This window comes from Trachurus japonicus, chromosome 1 (genome assembly GCF_045865225.1).
Source record: "Trachurus japonicus isolate A0001 chromosome 1, Traja_1.0".
Lineage (NCBI taxonomy): Eukaryota > Metazoa > Chordata > Actinopteri > Carangiformes > Carangidae > Trachurus > Trachurus japonicus.
Genome location: NC_140907.1, coordinates 30,540,774 through 30,558,888, shown reverse-complemented (window position 1 = coordinate 30,558,888; position 18,115 = coordinate 30,540,774). Strand labels below are relative to the sequence as shown.

The following is an 18,115-nucleotide window of genomic DNA, read 5'->3' as shown; positions in this document are numbered from 1 at the left end:
GGCTGCAGCATTTAATATCTTTATTATTTATTCAATCAAAGGAAATCACTTACATCTCAAATACAAGTCATAATTAATGGGCGATTATCAGACATGATTCACCAAGTTAATTTCTGAGTCCTGCCAGATCCAAATGAACAATGTCAGGTCCAAGTGCAACTCCTTCTTTGATGGCTGAGAACTACAAATATTACATAAGTGTGACTCTGTAGCTTCTTTGACAGACCAAAGCAAATGCAGTTAAAGACAATGACAAAATGTTTCACTAATATCCACCGATACACATTTTCATGCTGTTCTAATCCTGCCTCCATGGATACAGCTCCAATCTGGAATAAAACAAAACATAATTTTCTATCTATTTACTCATACATTTCATCACTGGCATTCAAGTCAATACAGTATGAATCTCCAACAAATTTTGCAGTTTTTGATATATTAATGTGTTACTGATATAAAGTCACCAAATGTGAAAGATTGAATAAATAAAATAATCTGCAAAATTAAGTTTTAAAAAAATAAGACTGAATGCAATACATGATTGTTAGATTTATGAAAACTTAGCAAAGCCTGAGAGAATTAACCTTATAATTTCATCATGGTATCAAATTGTAAACTGGGTCTGTTAATTGGTGCAAAAGTTCTTGACCCTGGGAACACAAGTTTGACACAATAATATTAAGCCAAGAGACCATCCTGTAGCGCCGCATTATTTAATAAATGTTCACCTCATGATATAATAACATTGCATTTTGTAATAATTTGCCACATTTTGTAATAAAATTCTTGAACACAATAAGTAATAAACTTGGCCGCATTTTTTTTGGCCCATATTTTTTCATTTAAAAAAGTGCAATAATTCGGTGCAATATGTAACAACTTATTACAAAAAAGCGGCAAAGTTTATTACATATTGTGTTTCAAAGGAGGTTAAATCGAAAGCAACTGGCTTAGTTAGTTGCTTTCGATTTAACCTCCTTTGAAATACTATGACCTGGACAAATGAGAATATGCACAGGCCTGCATATTGTGTTCAAGAATATTATTACAAAATGTGGCTGTATGTAATAACACCATATTTTTTAATAATGTGGCGCTACACATCCGACTAGTGTTTTCCTGAGCTTTCAGCCACAACACTTGGCCTTCATCAGCTCTTGCATTGGTTGCATTGTGGGAAATGGGGTTCAGTTTGCTTGATCTATGAATGTTTAAACAAGTGAAACTTACTGTGTGTACATCTGGACGGGGAGCGGTCACTCCATGATGACGTCAGAATCATCAGAAATGACCTGCACCTCGTCAGCGTCGACGTGCCTGGTGAGGCCGGCCGCCTGCAGCAGCTGCGGCAAAATGACGCGACACGCGCCGGTCGGTGGGCAACCGGAGACCGGGGTGGACCGGGGACACGGCGGAGGCAGAGGAGGGGTTTCTGTGTCCAGCTCAAGTTTGAAAAGCTGAACTGACTGGTTGTATTTAGCAACAGTCGCCGTGAGGAGCTCCTGGGAAACTCTGAGAGGCTGATCGGGAGCCAGCGCTCGGTCGGCTAGGAGATCCAGGAGAGACTTGGAGCTGCTGAGCAGGTGTTCGACCCCCGACTCCACAGATGTAGAGGAGCGGGCGTTCACTGTCGCTCCATCTCCTTTCTTACCTTCCACCTTTTTGACGACCACTGCCTCCTTCCTGGTAGCATTGAGTATGATGGAATTGGTCACGTTTGAGCCTTCGATAAAGACGTCGTCTGTGTCTTGGGGAAATCCGGCGTTCAGTGGAGGAGTCCCCTGAAGAGCATCTGACATAGTGGGGGCACCGCTGACAGAGGAGTGCTTTTTATCAGGTCTGGCCTTCTTTACTCTGAGCACAGATATGAGACGGTTTCAGTGATACTTGACGAGCTGTCAAATTAGTTGGCTCTTTAACACCATTCAGAAATTCATCTTGTGGGCAGAACTCGACTGATGACTATACTTACGGTAATGAGGTGAAGAGGCCTAGTAACTTCCTGCTCTCCCTCAGCAGTGCTCTAAGGAAAAAAACAAAACAAAAGAAAAAGGACATGTCTGTTTACAATAAAGTTACAAGTGTTGACAGACATTTAATGACTGCAGATGGGAGTTTGTAACAGTATCAGATATACTGTACATGACTTACCCAGATTGCATCCACCCCTTCGGCCACAGCGGTTTGACCTCGCTGTCCAGCAGTGTCTTCAGGTATTCCTCCGTCTCCTGGCTGCCTTTCCTCTTGTTTTTAATTCCGTCCATCTTTGGCCGTAACACATGGCACAAACACTCCCTGCACGGGAAAGAGAGTGTTCAGATTTACATGAAGGAAAAGGCTTCAGATTTGATTTACAAAGAAAGTGCATGCAGTTAATATAGGCCGTTTAATTTTCAGTTTCTATCCATATTTCGTATCTTTTTTTTTCTTTTTTTTTTAAAAACATTCTTTGTATATCTCACCTGATCTCCTCGTTCCATTTGAACAACTTCTTAGGACCTCCTCTTTTCCCACTTCTCTCCTCCACGTTGTCCTCTGGACCGACTTTAATACTCTGTTTGCCGTCCGTCCCCTCCTCTGTTGCCCTGACATGGACACAGGCACGGTTGCTGTTTTCACTGAGGCCGGGGTTTATTTTTTGTTCCTCCAAGGTTTACAGTTTACAAAAAACCTCTTCTGCTATTAGCTGCACAAAACATCCCTACATACATGACATATGTGTAAAGCTTAGTTTCAAACACAATAAAATAAATAGTCTAATGCATAACAGAAATGTAGTGACATCACTTTAAAACAACCACTTCAGGATTTGAACATAATTGACATCTGACGTTTAACCATATTGAATTAAGGAAAACAATAATTTTATCACTTTGCTACATGGGTACAAAAAGGCCACCTCCAGACAATGGATTCAGGTATTTACCCATACTGAACGCTAAATGGCCTTGTTTGGCGTACAAGATGTAAACTGTTGCAGTGCACCATACAGCTATAAGCATCTGCTGCTGTCAGGTGCTCATCAAATACTGCCAGAGCAAAAGGAGCAGGGATTTCTCTAAGGAGCATGGGATTCAACTCCTGTGCAAAATCAAAAACTGATACTCATTTTTAGACTTGGTTGAGTTATCTAAGACCACCAACCACCACCAAGGGTGCAAACAGATAAATAAATCAATGAATCCCTTTAACTCTTCACCCAAGAACATAAAACACTGAACTTACTTTGAAGCTTTAACTAGCTCGTATGCTCGGCAGTTTGCTTGGTAACATGCGACCTGCTCAGGCATAGCTTTGCCGATGGCCTCCTTAAGTTTCTGCACAGGATCCTCCAGATCAGGGGGCCCCTGCTTCTCAGGGTCACATTCAAGAAGTAAGCCGCATACAGACATGTTGATTGAACGGTAAAACTTCAGGTCAGACATTAAGCACACTCACCGTGTGTGTGAGAAACAGCTTCTTCACTCGTTTGAGGAGCGTGTCTCTGCTGCAGGGCAGGAACGACGACAGGTGTGTGTACACCTTGGAGCGCAGCTGGGCACCCTGCACCCGACACTGCAGCTCAATACTGGACACAGAGAGTCAGAGTTTAAACACCGTGTCTGAAGTCACCATGGCTCAAACATCTGAAAGCCTGATTGTGAGAACAGGTCAGATCAATGAAGGAGAGACGCTCAGGAAGTTGAGCTGGTTATCAAGTCAGTATTGACATGTTTACATCAAAAATGCCAACATGCTGCTGTTTAGCATAAATAAAGAATACGTTTTGCCTTGTTTATCACCTTAACATGTAAAGATGGTAAATATCTGTAGTTTTGCAGGTACAGATTTGATCCTGAAGGCAATACGAGGGCAATAAGAGAGAGAAAACAAAATGTCAAAGTCATGGTGATGCGAGTGGGAAAATCAGGTTAGTGATGATGATACAGTATGTGGTCAATCCATGAATATAAGACGGTGCTGCCTTTGATATTTTTTAGCCACAGCAAGTAATCAGATGTCTCAGGTGTGTGGGACTGTCTCTGTGTGCTTCTCCTTCAGTGAAATCTGTAATGAGTTATTAAAAGCATGATTTCTAACATTTTGCAGTTGATTATTTTAAACCTCAAAGTGCGGTGCGCTCTGTGGTGTTTCATTACTCACTCCAGCAGGATTGAGTTGATTTCTGGTGTGAAGAACTTGAGTTTCGACTCCCCCTCCAATGTCTTGGCAGCCTTGAAAAAAATAGTGCAAGAGCCATAATGTGTGGAGGACAATTAAATCAGTATTTTCATAGTTCATATGTTCAATTCATAGGTTATATTTTCAGTTTTTGTGTACTGTGCTTTTGAGAATGAGCCTTTAGCTTGTATTTAAATGACCTCAAGTGCAGCTGAAGTAGGTTTGGATAGAGCAGCAGCAGGAATGGAATGGGAGCAAAAGTTTTTTTACTCTATGATTAGGATGTAATAGATTTTTCTTTAAGGAAACTTTTTATTTGAAACAGACTACATTTCCTTTTTTCATTTGTGTATAAACATTTACATTCCTGCAACATATTAGTGGCTTTTGACAGCACAAGGTGAACCATAACAATGAGTGTCCAACATTTGTGCACTTGACACATTGCACACATATCATAAAAATATAGAAATAGAAGAAACATAGATATATAAATATAAGAGAATGTAAACTCCTTACTGCCATGAGTTTTCTGATGCTGTCCTCCAGCTCTGGGGTGAGTCCCTCCGGCAGGGGGGCACTGGGCTGTGATGGAGCGGGACCGGTGTCCGACTGCAGCTGGATTTGTTCTGGATGAGTCTTCGGCAGCGAATCGGTGTTTGTACTTGGAGACGGGGTCTGAGTGAGAGCGAGGCGACTCGTCTCCGTGGCAACTTGAGGAACTAATTTGGGTGACGAGGTCTCTTCACTGGCGTCCAACAAAGAGACCAGGTCGATCTCAAAGTCCACTGTGCTGGCGGCCTGGATGAGAGAGTGGTCGTTGGCCGAGCCGATCAGACTGAGGAGTGGGTCGGTCAGTCCCGAGCCCCCGCCGCCGCCTGCGTCCGCCGGGCACAGAGGGATTGTGGGTATACCGATACCGACTGGTGCTGCCTTGTGATTGGCCTTCATCGTTTTCTCTCGTTCCTTCTCCTTCTCTCTTTGGAACTTCTTCAGCATGCTCGTGACGCTCAACGGGCCGGCGGCCTTTTTCTTCTTCTTTTTCTTGATCTCATCATGTGGTCCATTTTCAGACAAAGTGCTACAAGACCAGAGAGGAAATTATTCAACATCAAATGTTAAAGCATCAGTATCAGTTTGGTCAATGACCTCACCTTGGCTTAGCATCCGTATTGGTTTGCTCCTCTTCACCTGTTATGCACTTCTTCTTCTTCGGCTTATCCCGTCCACCATTCAGTTTGCGTTTCTACAAAAGGTTTTGAAAGCATCATCATGTCTCAGTGTCAACTAGGGCTGGACAATTAATCAAGTTTTAATCGTGATTCCGATTTTGGATCCAAACGATCTCAAAACTTATATAAAAACGAAGAACAAAGGTTATTTTGAAATTTTCCTAGACTATTAGCCATATTCACAGCCTCGCTATGAGCTATAGCTAACGTTCCAGTGTTCACCACAACGTCTAATATCGGCTAAAAATACAAGCTTAGTTAGCATCTTCCAGGCTTGAATAATGTGAAATGTATCTCAGGTGTGCGTTGACTAGCCACAGTTTTACTGCTTTTCTACCTTACATTAGCAAGGGAATCAACACTGACGTTAGCGCTAGCAGTTGCAGCTAACGCCAGCTAACGTAATTCAAATCACCCAACCTGAGTGATGATGTAAGGAAAAGATGGCAACGCTGTGAATATGGTCAATTGGGATTTTATTCTGAAAGACAGTCTTTCTACCCATGTGTCAGTTAATTCACAAAAGCACATGCATTGACTCATTGTTTTGCTGCTTAGTTAGTTAGTTAGCTCCTCTGGCCTGTTGTTGCTGGTTCATTAAATGTGCAGGTTGTTGGCACAATCAAGCAAAAATCTGTTCAATACTGACCAAAATGAGTTTTGCTATAATCATCCAGCCCTATAACAGCTTTGGACTTTGTCTCCTCTGAAACTAAATGGTGTTCCTTGAGAGAGACAAAACATCCATTACAATGATGCACCACTTACCTTAGAGGACTCAAGTCCTTTCTCCTCGGTTGTCAAGTTGTCACTCTCGGTGTCAGAAGCCGGGCGGAACTGCAGCACGCCAGAGTTAACGTAGAATCCACCAAATTTAGTTGTGATGGAGGCCGGAACAAATTCGTCATACTGCAGAGACAAGACCAGCCCGAAGCAATGTTGTAGATCAAGGTTAGAAAAAGAAACAGGGGCAGATGGATGAGAGTTTATCAGATACTTTTTTGATTTATCTACAAAAAAAGGTCAAAAAACTGTGTCTTTGTGCAACAATACAAAGACGCTGATAGAAGCGCTGGACTCACAGCCTCAGAATTGTCGATGAAAGAGTCCTCTTCATCGTAACCGTATCCAATATCAATCAGGTCCTGAATGCGATCCTTCTTTTTTGTTGGTTTGTCACCCTGCAGTGACAGCATGCAAAATCATTACACCACAATGAAGAATCCATTTACGATGCTGAACCAAAATGAAAAAATAATTCATTTAACTACAGGATCAGATAGGCTACTTAAAAGACCTACTTACATATTTTTCCTCCAACCGCCGTGCAATGGCAGCGACCTCATCATCCTCTCTCTGCTCTTCCTCTTCGTACTTGCTCAGTGGGCCTTTATCTTTTTTGTGGTTGATCTAAAAAATAAAAAATAGAAAAAAGAAAAATCTGATATGAACCATACATTTATTTTTGTGTAGAGTCAGTCAGGGTACTGGTCTCATTACAGTTCATTCATCATTAGATCAATTATCATTCTTCCAAAAAGTTTATAGCTGCTGTGAAAATGTTATTGGGACTATTGGGCCAACACAAAGGCAAAACTACCCCAGTCAGATATTTAAACAAAGTGTCAAACAAACAACACAGGCAATGAACTTTAAAAACAGAACATGATCAGTAAAATAATGACATCAACAAATCACCAGTTCCAGTTCCTGTTAGAAGTAGGCCTATTATGTGATCAATCATTATATGGATGTGACATTGCCTATACTCTAAATGGGGTAAAATGATATTCACATGTGAATTTTTAAACACCAAGTCCTTGGTAAAGGATTTTTTTTTTTTTTTATAAATAAGGCTGGAAAATAAGGGTGGGCACATATAAGTATGGAAAAGTATGGAATTTGACTTTATACATTTCCAGGTCTGGAAAAGTATGGAAAATTGAAACTATTGTAGGCCTACTATGGAAATCTGGGTTTGGTCTTATCTGACATTATTTGGGTTAATTATTTTGCTATTATACCTAGCTACAATCCCCTGGAAATTATTTGGTGACATAATGGTATATAAATTCAGAATAATGAAAACAAATGATTTTATTTATTTTTGCTGTTATTTATTTATTTATTTATTTTTGCTGCCGAGAAGTCTGGAAATTAGGGTCTGGAAAAAGTATCTTGACTTTTGACAAGACAAGACCACTGGACTTCAGTTTCTGTGTTAATAACCCCACCTTGTTGTCAATAAGATGGGTGTAGCTGAACTCTGGGAAGCTCCGCTCATCAGGCTCAAACAGGTCGAGGACCAGTCGGACCGTGTCGGTGTTAGCGGCGGCTCGGTCCGGACCGGCGTCTTTCCCCGGCCGGTGGTGGTGGTGGGTACCTGTTGGAGGCTTGTGGTCCTGGGCCGGAGCTGGGGCCTGAGCCGGTGCCGGGGTTGGAGCTGGGGCCGGGTCCGGGTCCGGGACCGGGTCCGGGTCCGGCCGGTCAGAGGATGAAGGTCGCACATCGCAGGACAGAGTGGTGAGCTGGACTCTCCGGGGCTCCGCCATGGTCACAGCGTGGTTCGGGTTGAACCAGACCGGAAGTTTAATTAATGAGAAGTAGGCGCAGGTGTGTTCAACAGGCAGCCAATGAATCCCTTTATGTCCTTACACTGCCGATTCTTTCTGTTTAGAGTTTTAAACATGTTCCTTTACCAGGCGACGTGTTAATTAATTAATGTCTTTGTTTTGTTTTTCCATCAGGCTAATGTTACAGGTAGCTAACGTTAGCTAACATCCTCAGAGAAGTACGAGGCCTTGCTGTCTGACGGACCGCCAGTAGGCTAATAAGGTGAGCTTTAAGAAAATCCTGTTTACCTGCACTCCAGTAGAAATGTAGGCTACATCTTGTTTGTTTGAGAGCCGGAGAAATTGAGAAAATAAATAAATAGAGAAATAATAGCTAAATTTGCGTTTCAGGGCCTGAACCTTTTCCTCAGTAACGTTAGCCTACCGTATAACAACTTATGTAACTCTCCTGATGATTATTGTCGCCATTGATGAACTCTTTCACACCAGAGAGATGTTAAAACTGTGGGATCATAGTGGTGTTCATCAGTGTTACAAACTTGAATGTAATAAATGACCTAAATATAAAAAACAAGCAACTGAAAACAACTTCTATAATAGTTGCCAGGCAACAGGGTCAAGAACAGTTGGCACAAAGCTTGATACCGAATTAACATTGTTTTCTTTTTCTTTTCTTTCTTTCTTTCTTCTTTTTTTTTAGACTTTTATGTACAGATTTAATAAATATGTCACATGTTTTTAAGAGTGATAACTGTAACTGTGCAGGGTTACCACATGGATTACAGGCTGTAGCCATAATGCTAACCTGTAGTAGTTTCATGTAAGCTAACTGACCTCCTCAACTTTTTTACATTTTATGTTGAAGAACTGGTTATCCATTAAAGGGATAGTTCAACATTTTTGGCAAATTGGCCCATTGCCATAACCCCTATAGTCATAGCAGTAGGTTCGTTACCTTTAATTGTCGGTGCAAGCTGTTTTTAGAACGGCAGAGCAGAGCCGTGAGCTGCTCAGAGCTACGCTACCGAGGCTAATGGAATTTCTTGGTTTCCCTCATCAAATACACAATCCAACAACTCAAACGCTCTCATGGACAAGTTGTGACCTGCACATTCAGTGTTATCGAATATTTATAAATATTTTATTATGTATTCAGAGCTGCCAGATGAAGACATGAAGAAACTGAAACTACTGGAACCCAAGGCAGCTGTGCTCACTAGCCTGGACTGCAGTGACACAGAGGAAGACAACAAAGACCCGCTGGAGCAACTGACGGCTCTGTATGATGAGAATCTGAGAGACATCTCCTCAACTGAATTACAGGAGAAGGGCGAAGAGACCTTTTCCAAACTTAGGTAGGAAATGACACAGGAGAAATGTATGAACCTTGAATGCATTAATAAAAATCAGGCCCAATCACAGGCTTGGCAAACACACAGAATAGGACGCATAACAAGCACCAGACCTACATCGTGTGTGCACTGTTAGAGCTGAGACTGCTAAAACAAACTTCATCAAACAGATAATGCACTACAACAACAAAGACTTGTCAGGTGTAAATGCTCTACAGTGGGGAAGAAAAAACGAGCCCACAGCCAGAAAACGCTAACACTCAAGCAATGAAAGCGCACTCTGCGGTCTTGTTGTACATCGTTGGACAACCCTCATCTTGGGGCATCATCAGATGGAGTCGCAAACTGTAGCTGCAAATATACGTAAATACCGTGATGGCCTGACAGGGAGCAGTGAGGACACAGACTTTTGCTTAGACAAATCATTCCATCTCAAGAAGAACCATGAATATTACCATCAAGTTCAGCTTCACATGTTTGTATGTGGTGTCCAGTACTGCGACTTTGTGATTTGGACACAGCGGGATCTGATCATCATCACTCGTGTAGCCAGAGATGAAGAGTTCTTCAGACAAAGTCTTTTGCATGAGCTCCTAACCCGCAGCATGGACCCAAAACAACAAGCACCTACAGTCTGCTTGCACTGTAAAAGGCCAGAGTTTGGAAAGATCACCACCTGTGCAAAGTCCAGTTACCATTTCCACTATGAATGTGCCAAAAAGGAGAAAAGGTGTTTGCACTCTTACTCACTGTCCAAAAAAGAAACTCTCCTTAGCAAAGGAAGACATGATAAACCACTAAAAAAGTGGTGGCAGCAAAACACCAAATGGAGTGACAAAAAGGAGAAAAGGTGGTGAAAAGGTAACTATCAGGGTGTACCAGGTTTTTATCATACTTTAATTGTTTCAATAGCCTCAGGTTTCACCCTGTAGTACAACATGTGGCCCTGGAACATGTATGGATCCACCCACTGCTTGTCTCAATCTATAAATAGAGCACAGGTGTGTGATTTGCCCCTTAGGCAGACTGCAGATGGCTGTGTAGGCCGAAACGTTTTTGTCTTAGTTGGTTTTGTTTCCTTATTTTTATTTCATCACTGTGGTTGCACTTTTCTATTATTTTTTTATGGGCAATTTTACATCCGTCAATCTCTCTAGTGGACATTTACATTCCCATTTTTGATCAGTGTGCAAGCTTTTTCCTGTTGTTTCACTATGAATGTGCAAAGCTCAAAAGAAAGGTTAAGGAATGGCATTGTGAGCAGTGTAAAAAAAGAGCTACTGTAAAAACAATGCACTTCGAAACACATCATTTATTGCAACCGTTCCTGTTTTACATTCAAAGTTCTATACACTACACATTTACAAATGTTTGTTAATGCTGCACACACAATGACCATGTCATCTAAGAGGTCGACCTGTGAGAGTGGAATAACAGTTGTCAGAATTTTGAAAGTTTTCCATTTGCCTATTATTCTTTCGATGTGTATTCTAACGTTGGACAAACGCGTTGATGTTTCCACTTCTTGAGCAGACGGCTGCGTTTTTCCTTTGGTAAAGCGAGGGATCCTCAGGGTCGCACCACGGAGGGCAAGCTCGTCTCTGATGGTAAAACCACGATCTGCTAGTATCTCATCATCCACTTCTAGAAGGTCATAAAATCCAGACTCGGCTGTAAGTTGTTTATCGGAAACACGCCCACCCCGACCTGCGGACAGAAAAGTAATTGCTCCTGCAGGTGACATGCCGACCAAATACTTAACTGAGCTGTGGCTCCTATAATTTGCATATGTTTCGGCTGTGGCTGTTAGACTTGTGGGTCTGCTAATAAAAATTTCAGTGTAGTCAATAATGCACCTGCAACGTCTGTATTTAGGTTTGAAACATTTTGGCATATTCTTTAATATGGCATGCTTGCTTGGCCACTTGACTAGAGGTTTCAAAGTCTGAGAGATAACAGGGAGCCAACTTCTCAAAATGTTTGAGATGTCACATTCGGTGACATTAAATCTGAATGCAATATCCTTGTCGGTGAGCCCTAATCGGAGTTTCATTAGGACAGCCAATAGATGGTCCTCCGGGGCCAGAGAGCCACACACAACCTCTACACTGTCTCTGACTGTCTGAAAGACCGAATTAAAGAGGACACTGGTGAGACCTGTGAAAAACAGGACCTGTGTTGCCTTAGACTTGAGCGAGTCAAAGGAGAATTGTGTATTCCTGAGCGCTGCTCTTAATTGTTCATTCTCGGCTTTCAGTTTGTTGATGTCCACACGCAGGTTGTCACACTCGGTATGAAGTTGGCTGTACTTCTGTTGGAGGTCATCATGGACGGCCTTCGGGACTGTAGCTTCTGAAAAAATATTGGACAAATAGAAATCTCACAATCCTATTTTTTCATCTAGTAAACAGCTACAATCTGGGCGAAACATTCAGAAAAACATATACAGTAAAACACATACTTAGGAAAAGTCATGGGCTTAGAGGCTAGTCATTTTTATTTAAACAGAGGTACTTTCCTTTATAAATACGTAAACAGGCTTGGTTCTTACCAGTACAAAGGTCAGCACCAGGCTCCGTTCCACAATGGGAAGTGGGAGTGGACTGAAGTCTATTTTCTGGACTGCTGGGGGTTTCATCTCTTAGCCTTTTTCTCTTAAATCTAAAACACACAGAAGAGAGCAAGCATTTTGTACAAAGAAAGAAATTATTTTACTTGCTTAACCACAGTTTTATCTCAAAGGGCATCATGAGATAATGTAGACATAACAGAAAATATATGGCCTGACATTTAATTTTTTGTATACTATGTGTACTATGTTTAATATGTGTACGAGTAATGTGTGCACAATCAGGGTTAATGTATGATTGTTAACTGATTGGGGCTGATGCATAGCAGGTGTGTGAGTATGACGTGACTTTTAAATATGGCGTCTGTCTGTATAGTACCCTTAACATCTAAAGAAGAGCTTGCAGCTCGAAACGTCATGATTATTTAATAAATTTTGCACTGGAGCCACGTGGTGTTGCGGTCCCCTTCTGTTTGTATCCTGACAGATAATCCTAATAACAAATATAGCTACATTAAATCACTCAACATTTCTTCACCTCTCAATTTTTGCATCGCCGACTTTGAGGGTCTGGGTTGAGCATGAGAAGATCGACGGGGCAAAGTCAGGACTGTCGAAGTCGTCAGATGCCTCTCCTGTACAAACAACATACTATTCTAGTGACTTACAGTAATGTAAACACCTCATAGTTGAACTGACCTACAAGTTCAGCTGCTTACAAACATTCATTATTAACATTATTATATTAACGTAGGACTCAATAATTGTGTTTATTATAATAAAATAAAACAAAACAAAAAAACAGCGATGCAATGTTATGAGTGGTTAGCTTGTTAGCTCAGGCTTAGCCTACCTGATATGAAGTGGTCACTGCAAATCGTTGCATTTTTAATCTTCTGCTCGTCCCAGTCGCTTCGGTTTATGGCTTGCAGCCACAGACGCCTCCTGTTCGCCTTGAACGGGGTGCGAGTTGACGGTATTCTGTAAAATTTACGAGTTTTATTGTTTTTATCAAACCGGTTAGTGCAACCAACAGCACAGCAAGACATGGTCGCAGCTGTAGCAGCAGAGTAGCAGCTCTCCTCTCTTTGTGCAGGCGACATGCGCAGTAGAGCGTCTGTGACGTAGTAGACTGATAATCCTTGTGTATGATTTCTGGATCGACCTGAGAAATCACTTTTCTAACTAAGCTTCATACCTGTTACCAAAAACGATATTCTTTGTTATTTTACTCATAACGACAAGTCTGTTGAATTTATAACCAATTACTTCATTATCTCTTGCAAGTTCTTTATACACAAACACAGATTTCTCAAAACTAAATCAAAGTTTAAGGTGTTTCTACTTGATCTACTGTTTATATCTTAAGTCTCTCAGAAGTATAAATGACAAAAAAGAACTATTTCTGCAGTATTACAACAGCCTGATGAATGTCTAATCCAGTGGAGGCTGGTCCATAGAGGCAGAGGAGGTTGGTCCTCCTCTATTTTTGAGAGGCCAGAGGAAGCTCAACATATTTTTAAGAAAGAGTAACTGGTTGAAATAAACCTTTACCAAATCATTTATAATATATTTTTTAATCTCTTTTATGGAAGAAAATCCACTAAATCCACTTAAAATAGCTCAACAGCGCCGCCTGCAGGCGGAGGAGACAGTAGTCTGTGTGAGGAGCAGTGAGCAGGAAGGTGGGGGCTTAGGGGAGGACGGAGGGCTTCTGTCCTCCTCTAGACACCTCGGGGCGGGATCTCCTTCCATTCACTCAATGCATTTAGGATTTTTTCATGCTGATCTGTGATTGGCTAAGACACGTAAAATGACGCGCTAAGGGAGGACGTCCTCCCTTACCAATCAGCAACCAGAACACAAGATTGACATCAGGTTGGTCCAATGACAGTTCTCCAACCCCCCTTGGTTACTGTTGCTATGTGCGCCAAACTTTCACTCCCAGCCCTGCTGCTCATGCTGCTCCTAGCACAAGAAATACGGAGTTTTCAGCGATATTGGTATCAATTTTAAAGGAAATATCAGTAGATTTCTGGATAAACTGTTGGGAGATATCAGAGAGAAGCAGTCAGGAGGTACCAGTAAGGAGAAGTGACAGCGTATGGCGGTTAACAGTACTGACGGTAAACTCACCCACCCATAAAAGACTTGCTAACCAACCTGCTAAGGGCATATTGGGCTCTTGGTGAAATGGTTAGCATCGTCAGGGGATCTGGGTTCGAGGTCAGCTTAGGGCAAGTCACAGAATAACTTTTTTTTTTTACATCCCACATCCATGATAAATACTCTGTAGGCCTGTGTTAATCTGAAAACAGTAGGATTGAATAAAATGATGTTGTTTTTAAGAAATCTTGTAAGACATTGTTTAATTTTCATTGAATAGGCCTATAAGAAAGTAGGGATAAGTAGTCAACTGGTATAAAATAACATGACACCGTGGACTGGTGTTCCTTCTGTCCTCCCCAATTTTTTCAGTCACCAGCCGCCACTGGTCTAATCTTAATACATTTCTAATGACTTTATATATTTTTGTTAAAATGTGATGTGAATGTACTAGTCCTGTGTACTTTGTATTCTGTGTGTGGCCAGTGTATGTATTACTGTAGCCTTTTTCTTTTTTTTAATGTCTTTTTTTATTATTATTATTTTTCTATTATGATTTCTCCTGATTATTACCTTGCTTCATGACTCTTTCTGTCTGAAAACATGATTGTATTGTTCCTTACTTATCAATAAAGACTTTTAAAAATTTTTTATAGGCCTATATACATACAGTACATAATTAAATCAATCAGGATGCACCTGACCACAGCACCACTGTTCCCATTGGTGTTGGAAAGTGGCACTGGTGTCACATAAATACAACACATTAGACGGTGATTTTGCAAATGTCAACAATCTTCTGACCTTGTCCATTAAAAATAAACCAAATAAATAAACAATAAAGGGTCTTGTAGAGCTCTCGATTATTTCGGTCAATGTTGTAGCCTATATTTTAGTAGTGTCACCAAACAGATTCACTTTTTTCTGTCAATAGATAGGCCTATCTATTTTATGATTGGGTAAAGTGAGAATGTTATAAAGTTCATGCTCAGTGAAACTCATGTTTGCATTGTTTTGAATGAAAATCTCCTTTACTTCTGTTTGAAAATTGACAACTGTCCATGATTGCAGATTTGCCTGCTGTACACAGAGGGATCCAGATCGGCAGCCAACCTGTTTAAAGACCTGCACAGTGTCTTATTCACCACAAGGAGGCGCTGAAGATCCATTAGGACGGGACACAGAGGAGGACACAGTAAGTGAGGATGCCATAAGATATTTTAGGGACAGATTACCTTAGATTCACAGTGAACTACACACACAGGGCTACTTTGCACCGCTGTATATTTGATTAGATAATGAAAGTACACGATCAACATTATACTTTATGGTCACTCAGTACATAACAGTTACATTTTAAACATAACACAACACTGCTAATTATATAATCCCCAAATTAAGGCTAATTTCTAACTACATTCCTCATTTGGAAGCAACTCATCATGTCATCTGAGGTGATGACACAACAACATGCTTTTTTTTTCTTTCTGTCTTTTTTTTTCTTTTTTTATGGGGTCAAAAAGACAATCAAATCCAGACAGTCATGTGTAAATCCATCCTGCTCTTTTTCATGTAGCCTACACACACTGCAGCCTGCAGTGAATTGACTTTGACAATTACAATAACGGGATAATTGCAATCTGTCACCATACATTTGTGTTAGCATATCACAAAATAACCAAATCCATGCGCGATTCAGTCCACACACATGTCCCTGATCTGCATAACACACACTGCACCCCGCTTTGTAATTATAAATGAATTTCACGGTGCGAGGCTTTTAATGCAAATAATATGGATCTTTTTTTTTTTCCTCTCCCCCCTCCCGTCTCGCTCTCTCTCTCTCTGACCAACAGGACTGAGAGTGTGTGTGTGTGTGCGTGTGAGTAAGAGAGAGAGAGAGAGGGGGGGAGAGGGAGGATCAGATTGCAGCCAAGCTTTGTTTGACTAGCCTCCCCTCTCAAACGAGTTAATGGGATGGAAGTTATTTGCCACCATGAGCTTATGATGCGAGGTCGAACAGAAGCATTGAATCCTGAAAAAAAAAGAAAAAAAAAAGACATCAATATATGTGCTGGAGACAATGAACTAAAATACACAAGAGCAGGACAAAGACGGACAGATGGAGCCTCGGTCTGTCCCTGTGTGTGTGTGTGTGTGTGTGTGTGTGTGTGTGTGGTTGGTGTGACAGGGACCCCATCAGTGCAGGATCAGAGTGGGGAAATTGGAGGACAATGTTGGAGAGAGGGGTGCGGGGGATAATTTAAAGCGATTGGGGAGGCGGTGTCCCAGAGGTGCATAATTCACTCATTCATTAACCAGACCAAACAGGAGCCAATATTAATTAACTCGTTCCTCGTGCCGAGACGCCCCGAGAAGCTCGTGCTTTGTTGTCAATTGGCCACAACTGTTCTTGGAAGTGCAGGGGCTTTTCAAATGAGGAGGTGAGAGGCCAGAGGGTGTTAAACCTGGAGGCCATTGTGTGTCTGAGTGTAGTTGTACAAAAAGCTTTTGTACAGAGAAATGATAAATACAATAAGTAGATTTGTCCTCCAGTAGTTAACCTCTGTGTTTCCATTTAACCACTTTTCAGAGACAAATATTATATAAAAGAATATATATAACTTTTTTTTTCACTCTTCTGTTTGACAGCAGTTGAGGATTTTACATGCAAGACGTGATGTTGAAACAATCAAGACATAAAAAAGTGACAGTTCACCACTTACATTAGTGCATCAACAACAGTAATTAATTTAATTTTTGATATTTTTGAAAAGGGTTGAATCTTCACAATTAGTTCTTTTTTTTACTTTTGATATTTTTGACAACTTCATTTTGTCATTTTTGACATTTTTTTATTGTAGGCAGATTTGATTGCAGATCATTTCTTGTGTCTTTAAGTGGTTTCAGTTCTTAGTGGAAAAGTATAATAACCAGCAGCAGCAGCAGCGCCATGGTGACCATCATGTACCTGTGCTTCATTTTGAAGCCGTAACTGAACTGAACCCCACACTGACAGGAGCCTCCTCAAAGCCACAGGTTAACTGTGTTGCAGGCGTTTACGATCAATTTAATCATTTCAATTTTTTATTTTATTTTTTATTTTTTGGGAGGGTGGGCGGTGTTTAATATGAAAACATGAATTATTAAAGCAAAATCAGATAGTAGACTCCAGGTGCTAATTTTGAAGTACTGAGAAACTTTTTTACACTCAGCGTCACATGAAGTGAGCCAGAACAAATCATGTGAAAAGTGAGTACTTTGTCCTCAAATTGACTAATTAAGATATGCAATTGCAAGTTTTCTGCCACCTTTTTGAATCTTTTTACACTATTTCACTCCATGTCAGATAGAAATGTTGTACTTTTATACTCAAACTGTATTTATTTGACAGCTTTACTTAGTTAGGGGGCACAAGAGCTCATTTTATTTAGCCCTATGGTGGGTTAATCGGGCCATGCATGAGCTGTATTTCCACTTGGTTCCTCTTCATCCTACTTCGCTGCACTTCTCCTTACACCAATACATCGATTTAACTCATTAATTATTTGACTTTCAGGGTGTTTATGCAAAATACATCACCATGCAGCTCATAACACATATTCAAAACAAAGATCTACATCACATTTATGCATCAAATATGATAATAATCAGTAGCAAAATAAAAGGAATAGTTTATTACCACCACTACTACTACCACTTGTAACTGAAAAGTTAACTCATCCTCAGGGCGAAACAAAACACTAAAAATAGACTAAACACACATACACACACACACCGTGGTCCTGCCCCTCTCCTCCACTGGGGGGCGCTCCTCCACTGACTCTCACTCTGCTGTCAGGCCCTGCTAACTTTGATTAAGGTTTAAATTGGCTGAATTTAATGAACGTTGCCTAATTAGGCAGGATAACAGCTTTAATTGATAAGTAATTATCTGCCACAAATTGTTATTAATTCTCCAGCTCTGTCTGATAGTGCACTGACTCTAAACCCTCCTCCCTCCCTTCCTTCCTCCCCTCTCCTCCTCTCTATCCCCCCCTCACCCCCCACCCCTTCCCTCCTCCCCTGCAGCATTTTGTATTTATGTAAACAAGCAGTTGTAAACAATTAGGCATATGTTAG

General features: G+C 41.0%; 1 protein-coding gene and 1 long non-coding RNA gene across 4 annotated transcripts; both read right to left on the bottom strand.

Annotated features, from left to right (window-relative positions):
• Positions 1-1,197: 1,197 nt before the first annotated feature.
• Positions 1,198-8,132, bottom strand: LOC146992222 (ubinuclein-1-like). Of its 3 annotated transcripts, XM_085784842.1 has the most exons (14): positions 7,628-8,132; positions 6,699-6,803; positions 6,476-6,574; positions 6,162-6,302; positions 5,316-5,407; positions 4,681-5,242; positions 4,144-4,214; positions 3,439-3,568; positions 3,226-3,350; positions 2,463-2,585; positions 2,152-2,295; positions 1,973-2,023; positions 1,652-1,854; positions 1,199-1,537 (listed from the first exon to the last, which is right to left on the bottom strand). In XM_085784842.1, exons 1-14 carry the CDS (start codon positions 7,943-7,945, stop codon positions 1,257-1,259), a joined length of 2,445 nt encoding a protein of 814 aa, XP_085640968.1. In that variant the 5' UTR covers positions 7,946-8,132; the 3' UTR covers positions 1,199-1,256. The 3 variants fall into 3 exon arrangements, with proteins under 3 accessions (XP_085640960.1, XP_085640968.1, XP_085640951.1); XM_085784834.1 differs by having other exon boundaries at positions 1,198-1,854; positions 3,226-3,347; XM_085784825.1 differs by having other exon boundaries at positions 1,199-1,854.
• A 2,486-nt stretch (positions 8,133-10,618) lies between these two features.
• LOC146992221 (uncharacterized) lies at positions 10,619-12,930 on the bottom strand. The gene is made up of 4 exons (XR_015037199.1): positions 12,741-12,930; positions 12,426-12,522; positions 11,870-11,979; positions 10,619-11,670 (listed from the first exon to the last, which is right to left on the bottom strand). It is a non-coding gene; the product is annotated as an uncharacterized LOC146992221 (long non-coding RNA).
• Positions 12,931-18,115: the final 5,185 nt, after the last annotated feature.

Coding starts and splice junctions, on each gene's coding strand:
- LOC146992222 (XM_085784825.1), bottom strand. CDS start 7,945: ATGGCGGAGCCCCGGAGAGTCCAGCTCACCACTCTGTCCTGCGATGTG. Junction 6,575..6,698: donor GGCGGTTGGAGGAAAAATAT/GTAAGTAGGTCT, acceptor CTGTCACTGCAG/GGTGACAAACCAACAAAAAA. Junction 3,351..3,438: donor AGCTGTTTCTCACACACACG/GTGAGTGTGCTT, acceptor GACCCTGAGAAG/CAGGGGCCCCCTGATCTGGA.